This window comes from Hibiscus syriacus, unplaced genomic scaffold, assembly GCF_006381635.1.
Source record: "Hibiscus syriacus cultivar Baekdansim isolate YM2019G1 unplaced genomic scaffold, ASM638163v2 tig00112411_pilon, whole genome shotgun sequence".
Classification (NCBI taxonomy): Eukaryota; Viridiplantae; Streptophyta; class Magnoliopsida; order Malvales; family Malvaceae; genus Hibiscus; species Hibiscus syriacus.
The window spans coordinates 307,874-323,115 of NW_024063326.1; the positions used below are offsets into that span (position 1 = coordinate 307,874).

At 37.0% G+C, this 15,242-nt stretch overlaps 1 protein-coding gene and 2 pseudogenes across 1 annotated transcript; 1 reads left to right on the forward strand and 2 right to left on the reverse strand.

Moving 5' to 3' along the window:
* Nucleotides 1-3,052: 3,052 nt before the first annotated feature.
* Nucleotides 3,053-3,950, reverse strand: LOC120179281 (cold shock protein 2-like). The gene has a single exon (XM_039184917.1). The coding sequence runs from the start codon at nt 3,890-3,892 to the stop codon at nt 3,311-3,313; it is 582 nt and encodes a 193-aa protein (XP_039040848.1). The 5' UTR covers nt 3,893-3,950; the 3' UTR covers nt 3,053-3,310.
* Nucleotides 3,951-6,587: 2,637 nt separating this feature from the next.
* LOC120179362 lies at nt 6,588-7,666 on the reverse strand (annotated as a pseudogene).
* Nucleotides 7,667-10,373: 2,707 nt separating this feature from the next.
* On the forward strand, nt 10,374-14,398 carry LOC120179300 (annotated as a pseudogene).
* The last annotated feature ends 844 nt before the right edge of the window (nt 14,399-15,242 follow it).

Sequence of the window (15,242 nt, forward strand, 5' to 3'; positions counted from 1 at the left end):
ACGCACTCGTTGGGGTACTCTCAGATGTCATTTCAGAGGTTTAAGATTAGGTTACATATCATTACACGTTGGTACTTTACGAACGTCGGCTGATGTCGAGATATTGTTTATCCTTTTCGATAACCCACCTTTTCCTTTAGCCCCTTCCACCTGAAACTTCATTCGTGAATTCCAACAATGGAAGACTAGAGAGCTCCACAATAATAATAATAATTTAAAAAAACATCTTTTTTTTTTATCAGACTTCATTTGATAAAAATGCGTAAAAGAGAAGTTCACACGTTTGTAGTTGTTCGTGGTAGTCATAGATTTAGAAGAAAAAAAGATTTGAACTTTAAAGTAACACGTCTGTAAGTGACAATCGACAATGATTGATATATTCGATGATATATTTAAAAATATTTTTAAAAGTAAACATCGTAAATAATAAAAACACCGAATTTTGATATGCGAACATAAATAAAAATTTAAGTTAGACACAATAAGAAATATCAAAAACAATTAAAAGATAATTCAGTTCTAGGATATATAGGTGTTCTATGTTTATCTCAGAGTGGGATGGTAAAAAAACCCGAATTCGACAGGAAAAATCGAATTAAACGGGGACGGAGAAAAATTGTTTATGTTAAACGGGGACGAATTTAGTAATTTTCACTCCGATTATCCGGCCTGATAAATATTAAAATAATTATTATATATATATATATTAATAAATTTAAATTAAATTTAAATATATATATATATATATATAATATTTATATATTTAATTTAAATATATATACCTGGCCCGATATCCGTTTAAATAACCGTTTATGCTAAACGGGGATACCCGTTTCCCCTCGATTTTCCCCGATTACTCAATGGGGATCCCCGTTTAAATCCACGCGATTTTTTAAGCGGAGACGGGTACGAGTTTTTAAAACGGGAACTGGGGACCAATACCCAGCCCGTTGTCATCCCTAAATTCCCACATGACTACTCCAGTAGACACGATAGATTTGGCCGAAATCAATTGATTTTAGGAAGAGAAAAAAATTAAGGAATATATAGAAAAAAATTAATTAAATTGATAGGAAGTGTGAATATATATATAGAACTATTATCTCAATTAAAAAGAGCCATATCAGTATCACCGATACTGATTTAACACAAATTACTTGATTTACACCAAAAATAAAACTTTAACAACCTAATTGACAAAAACATTTTTTTTGTGAGCAGAATAAAACGTGAGAATCTTAATGACTTTGCAGCACTGAAAAAGCTAATATGTTACAGTGGCCACAAAACGTGGTCAAAACTTTCTTTAATAAGAGGGGAAAAGAGAGATTCCCATTGCAAGAGCATGCCACCTATGGTAATAATAAAGGGTTTCTCAATTGAAAGTAGTTAATCTCTATTCTGTAAACAACAAGACAAATAATATGGGATTGGGGGACAACGCCTTTTTCTTTCTTTTCAGATTTGAAGGCACACACCCTCCAACCCAGGGTTTCCTTTGGAATGATTGCCCTCAAACCAACATGTCAACCAACTAACGAAAGCTCTTCCTCCAGCATGCTACCAATACAAACAGAAAATTCCTTAAAATATTTACAACTTTGGAACTCGGAGTTTGGCACTTGGGCACAATGGAAAATTTCGTTCAAGGGTCGAGAAACATATCAAATTGATTCAGAGTTACAAATGTATGCCAGGTAGTGTTGATGGAATAAGTTGATTGTATCTGTTATAGTTCACTACTTCTAGTTTGGACAAAGAGTCATAACCATTTGTTCTGGTTTGGACAAAGAACCGTTGTCAGTGGAAGAACAACGTAGGTCCATACAAATATTGAGACCAACCTAAGAATAGATCCTCAATTCTTAGTCGCATATGTTTCCTAAGAAACATATCAAATTGATTCAGAGTTACAAATGGTCGGCTATAGGCAATTCACCACTTTTGTTTTAAGATTAAGATTTAGGCAAAGAACCGTAACTGTTACCGGTAGAAGAATGGACATCAACATTGGCGTAGATCCATACGATAAATGAGATCAATCTAACAAAAGAACATTTGCAGAGAAAAAAAAACCCAAAACCAAGCAATTTGGGAAATGAGATCCCATTAGGGCATTCTTGTATTACCCGACAATGCATCCTGCATGGCAGAGAGCCTAGGACTAAAAGATAAACCTAAATTGTGTCCACCCCAAGCAAAAGCTACGCAGATGGGTTTCCTTTCAATTTGCTCTACAATGTCCCAATCATTCATGCCCTTGGCCTAAATGGACCAAACGAAGAAAGCAACAATTCTTCCAGTCCAATCAAAGAACGCATCGCGAGACTGGTCTATTAAAACCGACTAAAACCATAGCAGTAGGCAGGACTAAACCATTTAATGAAACCTTATAAACAGAGTAAAGGGTTTAAAAACAAAGGACCACTGGCAATTAAAAATAGCAAATAACCCTATAATCAGGAGACTTTATGTTGCATTATTCACACTTTACTCACCAACCCCTTTCACCATCTAGTATAAAGAATCAAACAAGAACACACTTCCTGCACATCTAACAAAAGAACCATAGCAGTAGGCAGGACTAAACCATTTAATGAAACCTTATAAACAGAGTAAAGGGTTTAAAAACAAAGGACCACTGGCAATTAAAAATAGCAAATAACCCTATAATCAGGAGACTTTATGTTGCATTATTCACACTTTACTCACCAACCCCTTTCACCATCTAGTATAAAGAATCAAACAAGAACACTCTTCCTGCACATCTAACAAAAGAAACCCAAAAAAGGTAAGATTTCTGCAAATGTCAATCTTTAAAACATTATAACCCAAATACAAATTCAAAACCCGTCAGATAAAGACAATATAATATTTTAAAAGTTAAATCAAGCCTTAGAGTTGAGAGATATATTTGATCTGATCTTTACACATCATACTGGAAAATGAAACTCATGAAAAGGAAAAGACTGAGCCAAACCATCACTTCGTATTTATATATTATATTTATATAAACACTTAACAGAGAGTGAAGGATTTAAACATAATCTCCTTTTCATCATTGCGCACATCAATACTAAATTCCACTCCACTGTAAGAACAAGGAAAGTGCCCATTACATCAAAAACCCAGAAACAAAAACAAGTAAACTGACTAGGACTAGGAGCAATCGATCTTCATAAACCCAAAATAAAAGAAACATAAAGTACCATAACATAGGACAGTAATAACCAAAACGAAAGGAACGGCATTGAAAGAGAAAAGGTCGTTCAAATAGAGATGTGAAAGACAGATTTAACAGCATTCCAAACTAACGCCCGCTGTTGGGACACTCCCTAGCGAAATGCCCGGATCCCCCACAGTTATAACAAGCACCACCGCCGCCTCCACCGCCACCATAACCGCCGCCGCCTCCACCATAACCACCGCCGCCTCCATATCTGCCTCCAGCGCCGCCGCCACCTTGTCCACAATCACGTGCCATATGACCCATCTCACCGCATTTATAACAAGCGCCGCCGCCGCCGCCACCTCCACCACCGCCACTATATCCACCTCTTCTACCTCCTCCACCATAGCCACCAGATCCACCACCTCCATAGCCACCGCCACCGTAACCACCTCCGCTTCCACCGCCGCCGCGTCCGGATCTCGTGGTGCCTTGGACGGGATTGCCGTTGGGGCCAGTAACTTCAAGGGCCTTGGTGCGACCTTCAGAAGAATCGATAACGAACTCGACCTCTTCACCGTCAGCGAGGCTACGGAAACCCTCGGATTGGATGGCGGACTGATGAACGAACAAATCATCGCTGCCGTTGTCAGGGGTTATGAAGCCATAACCCTTCTGGTCATCGAACCACTTCACCTTCCCAGTCTGCCTACTCTCACCCATCTTCTTCAAAGCAAAATCCCCAGGAAAAAAAACTCAGAGAAACAGAGAGAAAAAAAGATATGAAAATAAAGCGGAAGCGGAGTTGGGGGCACTTTATATTGCAGATCAGAGCATTGCATAAGGTGTGAGTGACACGTCAGATTAGGGCAATGTTGAATAATAATTATTAAATAAATTTTCTTAATTAAAGTAAGAATCAAAACGACTGCGGGATTTCAGAGGAAGGCATCGGACGGCTGGGGGTGTAGGATCTGGTAGATGGATATGAAGCGTTCGATTATATGATGGTGAAAGTGCGTTTTGGGAATTCGAAATTACCAAGGAGTTCAGAGTAAAAAAAGAAAAGTTATTCGGTGGGACCCAGAGTAAAATGCAATTTTTTTATAAAAGGGTAAACTATAAATTTAGTATCTCAACTACTACGTTTGTTATGTTTTAATCACTCAATTATTACTATTTTTAATTATATTTAATATTACATTTTGATTTTATTTTGATAATTCACTATTAAAAAATTAACAAAATTATTGATGTTACATTTTTAAAATTTTTCAATGATGATGTGGTGTTACTTTATGATAATACGTTAATATTATTATTAATTTAACAACAATTAGTTAAAATAAAATTAAAATTAAAATTAAAATGTAATGCTTAATATGATTTTAAAATAAAAGATAATAGGTGACCTAAACTAAACGAAATTGATAATTAGGCTGCTAAATGTGTAGTTTTCCTAAAAATATATGAAGAAAAGGACGATCTTATCCTATCTATCTACTTGCAGGCTGCACAGATGGAGTTAGTAAATAGTGATGATAATAGTAATTAATTAATAATTTATTTTGGGAAAGTAAAGAGACTGGTCAAAGGGTAAATGAAAAGTAAATATAAGTAACACCGACACTGGAACTGAGAGAGAGGATGGGAGTTTCTATGAACAAAGCTCGTCTTTTCAACTCCACAAAATAAAATATTAGCTTAGAGGCTGTCTCGAGTACCACCATACTCGTTATTCTAATGCACCATAGGAATCTTTTAATTTTTCCCAATTAGATAAATTGTGAGATTAAAGAACGAATGCCTTCACGTGCCATATTTTAATGAATTAACTATTTTTATAAAATTTTAGTTATACATTTTATTTAATTTATAAAAGATCATATAGTCATATAACTTTTCAAAATAGATATTATTATCAAATTTTATAAAATATCATATATTTTATTTAATTACTTTAGTGGTATATGATGTAGTTTACCCTATATAAAAATATAAATCTTATATCATATATAGTCTTCCTTTGTCCTCTGTTTTTCCTTTCTTCCTGTTGCTTGTTGGGTTTTAGCCATTATCACTGTTTTTGGGTTAATCCTTCGGTGCGGTGTTTGCGTTGAGATTATTTCATCGCCCTCTGTGTCTTCGATCAAACATCGATGTTTTTTCACATCATGCTTGCGCCATATCGATAGGTATGAGTGTTACTGTCACGTTTTATATTGCTTAGCTCCAATCTCTATTTTTTGGGTTGTTCTTCTTATTGTGCATCACTGTCGGGAATATTGAAAGCCATGCAACTGGGATGTTTAATACATAGTTAAGAAAATGTGTTATCGAAATCATTATTAGTATTTTAATATTTTCGATAATATATAAATAATATTTTTTATTGAAATATTAATTTTAAACGCTACCTAAAATGTTTACATTTTTGTAAAGCTCTATAAAACATTATTTTTTTTACTGAAAATGTTAATATTAGGTTCTACCATAAATTAGTTAGCAAAATAACATTTTCGATAAAAAAATTTAGGTAGCGCTTAACTAGAAATGTAAAAAATAAAACATTCCGATAGAGCATTCTTAGCCTATATTAAAGTTGGCGTATAAAATAACTACCCCATGCAACACAATTGTGTCAAAAAGAAAAGTGAGCAATTTTTTTGCCGAAGTACACAAATGATTTCCCAATTAATAATATTTTTTGAGTCTCCCGATGATAGGAGTTATTTTATTGAATCATTTGACTATTAAAATAATAAAATAATATCCAGATTATGAAGTTGATTTGTTGAGTCCATCGACTATTAAAGTTACAAAATGATCACTCAACTATTTATTATATTCCAAATATCATTTCCAATTAAAATAATGGTCGTTTGAGCTTGACATAACATGCTGACTAAGATATGATAGTCCTTTGAGATTAGGAGATCAACTTTTATCATATCTCAGTTAGTAGGTTAACGTACAACTCAGACTGTCGTTAATTTTTTAACAAAAAAAACTAGCTTAAAACATAATGAATAGTCGGGTGACCATTTTATAAATTTTAATAGTTGAGGGACTCAACAAAACACTCCTATAGTCAAAGGACGATTTTTATAAATTTTAATAGTCGAGTCAAAGACGATTTATAACTTTTAATAATTAAATAACTTATTAATACAATATCCTCGGGAGCCATTTGGGTACTTTACCCTTGAATCAATTAGGTGGCACCTCCTGCATTGGTGTGTTTTTGAAAGATTAACATGGAGGTTGTTTTCGGGCATGGCGAACTCGTTGAGTGCAATGACAGCCTCTATCGAAATATCATCTTCCCTTTCATCCATCAGCTTCACTAACGGTCCGATGATCCTCATATCGGTTGTTCGGAAAGTTCAGGCCAAGTTTCCGATTGCTTTTCAAGGCACTAGGAGGTCCGAGTCTGCCTGAGATTTCCCTTGCAATCCTGCCTGAGAGCCATTGTTGCCATTGCCTTATTTGTGCTTTGGTGGTTTGGTCCTTCGATTTTCCCTAGCTTTAATGCTAGTTTCAAATAATGGAGAGATTGTTTGGCTTACTTACAATGGTATACTTACTATGTTCTTCAAGGTCTTGAAGGCGAGATGAAGGATGAGAAATTGAATTATGTTGTTTTCTACAAAATGGTCAGGGCATTAAGTAGTTTGAAGCCAATTCTGATATAGCCCAAGCAACAACAGTTTGAACCTTCATGTGAACTTCTTTTGAGAATTTTCGCTGACACCAAGCAAGCACCATCACAATCTGTTCGACACTTTCCGCGTTCACGTCCCAGTAATCCGATTGCCCTTGCTACATTCTCCCGAGCTTCCGGTTTTCCTTCCTTTACAAACTTCAATGAGAGAGGGACCCCTCCTTCCTCTATGATCAGCTTACAGTACCGATCACTGTCCCGGACCAAAGAAACCAAACAATGCAGAAGCATCAAATCGTTCATCTAAGAACCTGAATGAAGAATATAAATCTTTTCCCATAAAAGGCACATCATTGGGTCGAAGACCGAGATGTTCATTATAGCGATTACCATTTGAGGCGGACACCCGCAAGAGCACAAAACATCTCCTATAGAGTTTCTAGTCGCATCGATAGTTTCATAAAAGCCTGGGGGCTAATGGTGAAAACAAGCTTCATGAGATCACTTGCACGACACTTGTTGACAAGAGCTAGGGCCTTGACGAAGTCAACATGTTCGGTGTCATAATCGATTCTACATGTCGACCGTATGTAAAGGTAGTTACTGGAACGTGCAGCTTGATGGAGGAGACCCGACAGCTTCTCGGGCTTGGTTTTAAGCTCTTGGTTGAAAGATTGACAGTATCGGCTTTTGCTAGTAACTGTTACACAATGTCGGCCATGCCTAAGTATCTGAAAGTCAAAACCATGGATGGAGATTGCATTGAAGATTCCAAGGAGCAAAGACAAAACCATGCTCGACACCTTTCCTGGGAGGTTTACCAAAAGTCTCATCTTAATGGAAATTGCAGTCCTCGAATCATGCTGAAGATACAGAAAATTTTGAGCCTGTCGTGGTTAATAGCTTCAAGATCCTAAACAAAGGATGAGGTCCATGGAAATCACGGATCAACGTAGAATTTTATGTTATGATGAACACCACGATTAATAGATTTTTAACAAAAAATACATTAAAAATTAAAATATATGATGATTTTAAATTTTCAAGGCGACTGCCTCCACCATCCTCCCCTTTGTTCATTCTGATGGAACCATTGATAGAAATCAATCTTTTTAAGTTTAGATAGAAGTGTAAATATATATAGTGTTCGTGAATTGTTTGTATAACGTTCGTTTGTGTTGTTTATTAAACTAAATAAAACAAGTATGAATAAAATTCTTATGTTCATTTAATAAACGAACGAACAAACAAAGATGTCTTATTTGTTTAGATTCACGAACAAGCTTGTTTTTGGCTCATTTATAAGCTCTTTTACTTACTTACCAATTCTTCTTTTCCTTCTATTTTTATTTAGATATTAATGAGCGTAATCTAAATGAATATATGGTGAACTTTGAAGCTTAAGCTGTAAAGCCTAAGGAGTATAATAGGCTAGTGGTGTGATTTTACTATTTTTCTTTGATTTGCAAATAAAAGGGTAAAAGGGAGATGGTGACGAGGGACTCAAATCATATAAATGAATATGTTCACGAAAATTTAAATGAATCAAACAATAACACCTTCAAATAAGCAAATGAACATGAACATCATCAAAATAAATAAATAAATGAACACGAACACAATGTTCGTATAACATTCACATATGTTCATTTATAAGTTAAATAAACGATTATGAACAATTTTTTATGTTTTTTAATAAACTAACGAACATGACAAGTGTGTTCCGTTCATTTATGTTCACGAATAAGCCCATTTAAAAGATCATTTATTGGCTCGTTTACCTATTTCTCCATTTCTTTTTATGTTTTTACATTTTAAATATTGGTGAAAGTAGAGACTAAATTAAACACATGATGAACTTTGAAATTCAAATTGTGAAGCATAAGGAGCTTAAGGACCAGTGATATAATTTCACCAAATTTTCAACATACAAAAAGACAAGTTTCATGAACGTTAAACGAATATACTGACAAACATATAAACGAACATGTTCGTAAACGTTAAGCGAACATAATTGCCAATGCCTAAGAATATGAACATGAACACATAAAAAAATAAACAAACGAACACATAAAAAAATAAACAAACGAACACGATATTAAAAATTTAAATTAACACGAATTAAACATGAACACTTTAAAAAAAAACATATAAACACACACAATATTATTCGTTCAAGCTCAATTGATTTACGCCCTAGTTTAGATAACTTAATCCTTTTTATATATAACATAATGATTTGGACTTTTACCATATTTGAGTTCGATCCGTTTTGTTAAGAGAAAAACTAGCATAAGCCTAACTTTAAAATATTGAGTGGTGTTTAATAGTAGCTCCATGAATTCCTCCACCTATCACCTTCCAAGCACACCAAGTCAAGAAGCAGTCCCACAAAGAAACTCCGAATGCATTGGATCTAGAGGCTCGTCATGTAAACTTTGAAAGCCCCACCTAACATGATCCAAAGGCTCATTTTTAGCATTAAAAACAATCCTTGCCTGCCAATGTTACTCCTTTTGCATTGAAACTTTACATCAACATGTAATTAGCACATCAATCAAGGCTGTTATTCATTTTATAGATCTCTCTTTACTTTATTCGGGGTTTGAATTTTCATTGTGTTTGTAAATATCTTCATTTATCGTAGAAAAATATTGATTAATAATCATTCTCACTGATTATAATTTTTTAAAACTAAAAAAAAAAATATCAACAATTAATAAGATAAACTTATTCCTTCAGCATAATTGCATATCACATTTGATATTACTATGTTATATTGAAATTTTCAATCCAAAACAAGCAAGTAACGTCCACCGACGTCGGAAAAAGATTGAAAAAACAGTGCCCTACTGCTATCTGCAAAGGACTACTGGCTGCTTGCCGTTGGGAGAGTAATTTTAGTGAACAATCTCAGCTTAGTATGATCACGTGACACAAACCATTTTCCTTTTCCTACGTCCACGTCACCACGATGATACCAATGAACCGTCGTCCTCCGTTCGATCACAACACCCACATCAGTTTTGGTGCGTTGATCATCTCTTATCCTTTCTTCTGTTTAGCCAAAGACCAAAGCTTTCGTAGGTTAGATATATGAAAGCACATGTAATCAAGTGATCCTTTCTTTCTCATTATACTGCAAAACCCGGGACCTTTTACTTCATTTCTCTATCAAAAATCTCTTTAGCATCAAAAAGACCTGGTAATCTTTCTTTTAGCTTTTCTTACTACTTTCTTATCGTGTTACTGCCCTTTTATTTGTTGAGAATCTTTTGTATGGACTTGGTCATTCGGGATCTGATATTTCTAGAAATATGATGTTTTGACTGTGAGATAATACAACTATATCTTCTTTTTTATTGACATGTCGATCAGTATTGGATTTTTTTTATTGGGTTTTAGAAAAGAGGGGCTTTGTTTGAAGGTGTTTTTTTGGATTGATTGTTCTGTATTGTTTGGTGCTTTTTATTAGTTATTGATATGTTTTGTTGAAGTGGTGTTTTTGATGCTTTGGTGAATTTAGGTTTTTGATTGTTGATATGGAAAATGGGGTAGGAAAGGTTGACGATACTGTAACGGTAGACAATAAGATTGGGATGAAAGAGTTGCTAATGAGAACTTGCAGAGAAGGTTGTTGGGGTTCGAATGAAACAAATGATGTTGAGATGAGGTTTTTGTGGAGGCAATTGAAACACTTGAGAATTTGCAGGAGCTGACTGAAAGTGCTGAACTGGGTGACGGCAGCGGAGTTGCTGGTGCAATTGGAAATGGCGAGACAATTGGTGACTCTGGTTTAGAGGAATTTAAGGAGAATTCAAATTCAGAACCTGAGGCTGAGAACTTTGAAGAGGCTATCGAGGATCTAAGTGATGTTGGACATGAGGAGGATGTGGTGCCAAGTGAGGCTGGACCTCTGGCGGATGTGGTTCCAGGTGATGTGGGACCTCAGGTGAATGTGATTCCAAGTGAGCTTGTTGCTCAGGAGGATGTGGCTCTGTCAGTGGATGAGCAGAAAGGGAAGGAACTGTTGGGTATGGAGAATGTTGATGGGGGTGTGATGTCCGGTAAGATGATGAGGGAGGGACTGAAAGGGAGCAAGGACTAATGTACTGAGTGGTGGAGGAGGTACCTGAAAATGGTTGTATGGGAGCAACTGAAGTCCTGAGGGATGAGAATGAGGGAAACATGAAGTTGGATACAATAATTGAGATCATGTTAATGGAGATGCTGGTGCAGAATATTTAGAGGAAAACATGGCTGATAAAAATTTGAAAACTCCGGATGTGCTAAGGTGGAGGAGGATGTTAAAATGGATCCAATGTTGGAAGTTTTTCCTCAAGCAGGCAAGGATGAGAGGAACAAAGGGAGGATGCAGTGATTTCTGATTATCAAGATCAAATGGCTGGGCCTCTGCTGATACTTCAGCAGGCATGATCGTCAATGAATCGAAGCATTAAATTACAAGTCAACTAATTTTGATACAGGGGATCAGGGAAAAGAGAGTGCGGAAGTGAAAGGTGCCAAAGCTGATCTTGATTCAATGGATGAAAAAGCGTATACAGCTTTGGCAACTGTGGACACTGTAAATAACACAAATGGAGAAGTTAAATATTCATCAGATGCAGGGAAATAAAGTATAATGGTGCGGTTTATAAACTGAAAGATATGCCAGCTGAGCCTAGTAGATCCGTTGAAGGGACAGTTGCTCCTGAATTTGGAGAATTGCCGTCTCCAGAAAAGCCACCAGAAGAGCTTAGAGACCGAAGAATGAGAGGATTGAGGCTGGTAAACCAGATTTGAGATCAGAAGTTCGTGAAGGTTTTCAATCACTGCTTCTGATGGAATGGTAGATAAATTCAAGAATTAATTCAGTGACTGAAGAATCTTAAAAGAAAACAGAGAAAGACCAGGAAGTTAAGCAAACTACCAAAGTGACTATCAATCAGGAAGTACCACAACATGCTCCAGTATCTTCTCTTTCATCAAAAGCTGAAGTGTCTGGAAAGAAAGATATAGTTTCAGGAGATGAAGCAAATATCCCCGTGATTAGAGAACGTGAAATTCCACATACTCCAGTGCCTTCATCATCTGTGAGATCTGTAAATTCTGCTACCCCTTCTCATCTGCTGGCCTTGGGCGTGCTGCTCCCTGTTGGAGCCTGCACCTAGAGTGGTGCAACAGCCTCGCATAATGGCACTGTCTATCAGGCACAACGGAATGAAGATTCTGCAAATGGGAGGCTGAGGAGAGTGATGAAACTAGTGAAAAGCTTCAGTTGATTAGAGTTAAGTTTTGCGGCTTGCACATAGGCTGGGCAGGGTCCTCATAATGTTGTTGTAGCACAGGTTTTGTACAGATTAGGTTAGCTGAGCAACTACAGGGGAGAAATGGGGGCCGTGTTGGTGCCTTCACTTTGACCGTGCAAGTGCTATGGCAGTACAGCTTGAGGCAGCTGGTGATGAACCCCTTGATTTCTCTTGTACAATTATGGTCCTTGGAAGACAGGGGTTGGTAAAGTGCTACTATTAATTCAATATTTGATGAAGTTAAGTTTTGGTACTGATGCTTTCCAGACTGGTACAAAGAAGGTTCAGGATGTTGTGGGTACTGTACATGGTATTAAGGTCCGCATAATTGACACACCAGGCCTTCTGCCTTCCTGGTCTGACCAACGCCAGAATGAGAAGACCCTTCATTCTGTAAAGAGTTTCATTAAGAAAACACCTCCAGACATCGTTTTGTACCTTGATAGGTTGGACATGCAAACCAGGGATTTTGGTGATATGCCCCTCTTGCACACTATCACTGAGATTTTTGGTCCATCTATCTGGTTTAATGCAATTGTGGTTCTGACTCATGCAGCTTCTGCTCCACCTGATGGTCCTAATGGTGCAGTTTCTAGTTATGACATGTATGTCACTCAGCGCACTCATGTTGTCCAGCAGGCTATTCGTCAAGCAGCTGGAGATATGCGGCTCATGAATCTGTTTCATTAGTGGAGACCACTCTGCATGTAGAACAAACAGGGCAGGCCAGAGAGTGTTGCCAAATGGTCAGGTTTGGAAGCCTCATTTGTTGCTTCTTTCCTTTGCTTCTAAAATTCTGGCTGAAGCGAACACACTTTTGAAGTTGCAAGATACTCCTATGGGAAAGCCTTTTGCTACTCAATCGAGGACACCTCCTTTACCTTTCCTTCTATCATCTCTTCTTCAGTCAAGACCACAAGTTAAGCTGCCTGAAGAGCAGCAGTATGACGATGAGGATGATTTAGATGATGATTTGGTGGAATCCTCCGACTCTGAGGATGAATCAGAATATAATGAGTTACCACCTTTCAAGCGGCTGACTAAAGCACAGGTAGCTAAGCTTACGAAAGCTCAAAAGAAGGCATACTTTGATGAGTTAGAATACAGGGAAAAACTTTTTATGAAAAGCAACTGAAGGAAGAGAAAAGGCATAGGAAGATGAAGAAGAAAATGGCAGCAGCAGCAAAGTCAGCCAAGTGAGTATGGTGACAATGCAGAAGAAGAAAACAGTGGTGCTTCTTCTGTTCCAGTTCCTTGCCAGATTTGGCATTGCCTGCTTCTTTGATTCTGATAATCCTACTCATCGGTATCGTTACCTTGATTCCTCCAACCCGTGGCTTGTGAGGCCTGTTCTAGATACTCACGGTTGGGATCATGATGTTGGTTATGAAGGTATTAATGTGGAAAGATTGTTTGTTGCTAAAAATAATTTTCCCATTTCATTTTCTAGTCAGATTACAAAGGACAAAAAGGATGCCAATGTCCAAATGGAACTTGCCAGTTCTTTGAAGCATGGGGAAGGTAAAGCAACTTCTGTAGGTTTCGATATGCTGACTGTTGGAAAGGACTTGGCCTACACGCTACGCGGTGAGACAAGGTTTAGTAATTTCAGGAGGAACAAGGCGAATGCTGGAATCTCAGTTACACTATTAGGTGATACATTATCAGCCGGAGTGAAAGTTGAAGACAAAGTGATTGCTAATAAGCGGTTTCAGGTTGTCATGACAGGGGGTGCCATGAGTAGTCGTGGTGATATTGCTTTTGGGGGGCAGCTTGGAAGCACAATTGAGGGACAAAGATTACCCTCTGGGTCTCTCCTCGTCTACACTCGGGCTTTCTGTCATGGATTGGCACGGAGATCTTGCTGTTGGATGCAATATACAGTCGCAAGTTCCTGTTGGACGGTCTACGAACTTAATAGCACGAGCCAATTTGAATAACAGAGGTGCAGGACAAGTCAGCATACGAATAAACAGCTCAGAACAACTTCAGCTTGCTTTGATTTCTCTCTTTCCCTTACTGAAAAAGCTACTCGTTTTTCCCCAACAGATGCGGTATGGACAATGATGAGAACTAGGTTCCAAGCGCTGCTGTATCAGCTGCATGCAGTTATAGGACATTTTTAAGACGACTCTCTATTAGCTATATCCTGAAATTTCTTCAAGTATCATACTTTAAAGATAAAACTATATATCGGCAGATTCTAGGGATTGTAGTTTCTTTGTCATATTATTTTGCATAAGATCACTTTGGTTCCATCTTGCCTATATTATATTTGTTTTGATGAGTGCAAAAAGTCAATACATCTTGAATTTGGTTGGTCCCAAGTCCCCACCATTTTTTTGTTATTGTGACTTGAGTTCTTGGTACAACATAATAAAATATCTTAATTAATATATATATTTTTCATAACCTAAACGAATATACATACAACTTGTGTTAAAACATTTACTCTCTTTCATTAACCCAAAAAATTCAAATGCACCGTATGCATTTAGTCCCAACACATAATGCCAAGATCCAAACTATATATCACTTGACTAATTTTCAAGAAAAAAGGAAAGTGATAAAATAGAAGTTCTGATAAAGAAGAAACTGTAGCTGTAAGCTGCCATTGTTGCAAATGCTAATTACCCAAGTACCAAAGAAGCTACACTAGGACACAGGACAAGGGCCCATTGATTGAAGCGTTTCATGACTGACTCGGATTGCAAATCAATTTCCAAAACTATTGGAAATGCTCAGCGACTTAACTATTCCACATGATTCATTTCAATTACAAAATACCAGAACAAGCATATGTAATCAAACATCCTTTCCTCTCTAATCTGTCTCCCATTATACTGCAAAAACCCAGACACACTTTTACTTCCGTTCTCAATCTCCTTGGCATAAAAAAGACCTGGTAATTTTTCTTTTTACTACTACTTTCTTATGGTATTTATTGCCTTTTTTTCCTTTTACCTCAAGAATCTTTAGTATGATGGACTTTTGCTGCATGAAGCTGAGACCTTTGAAGAGGCTGTTGGTGGTTCCAAGTGATGTTGGACCTTAAGAGGATGTGGTGCCAAGTGACCTCAGGGGGATGTGGTTCCAGGTG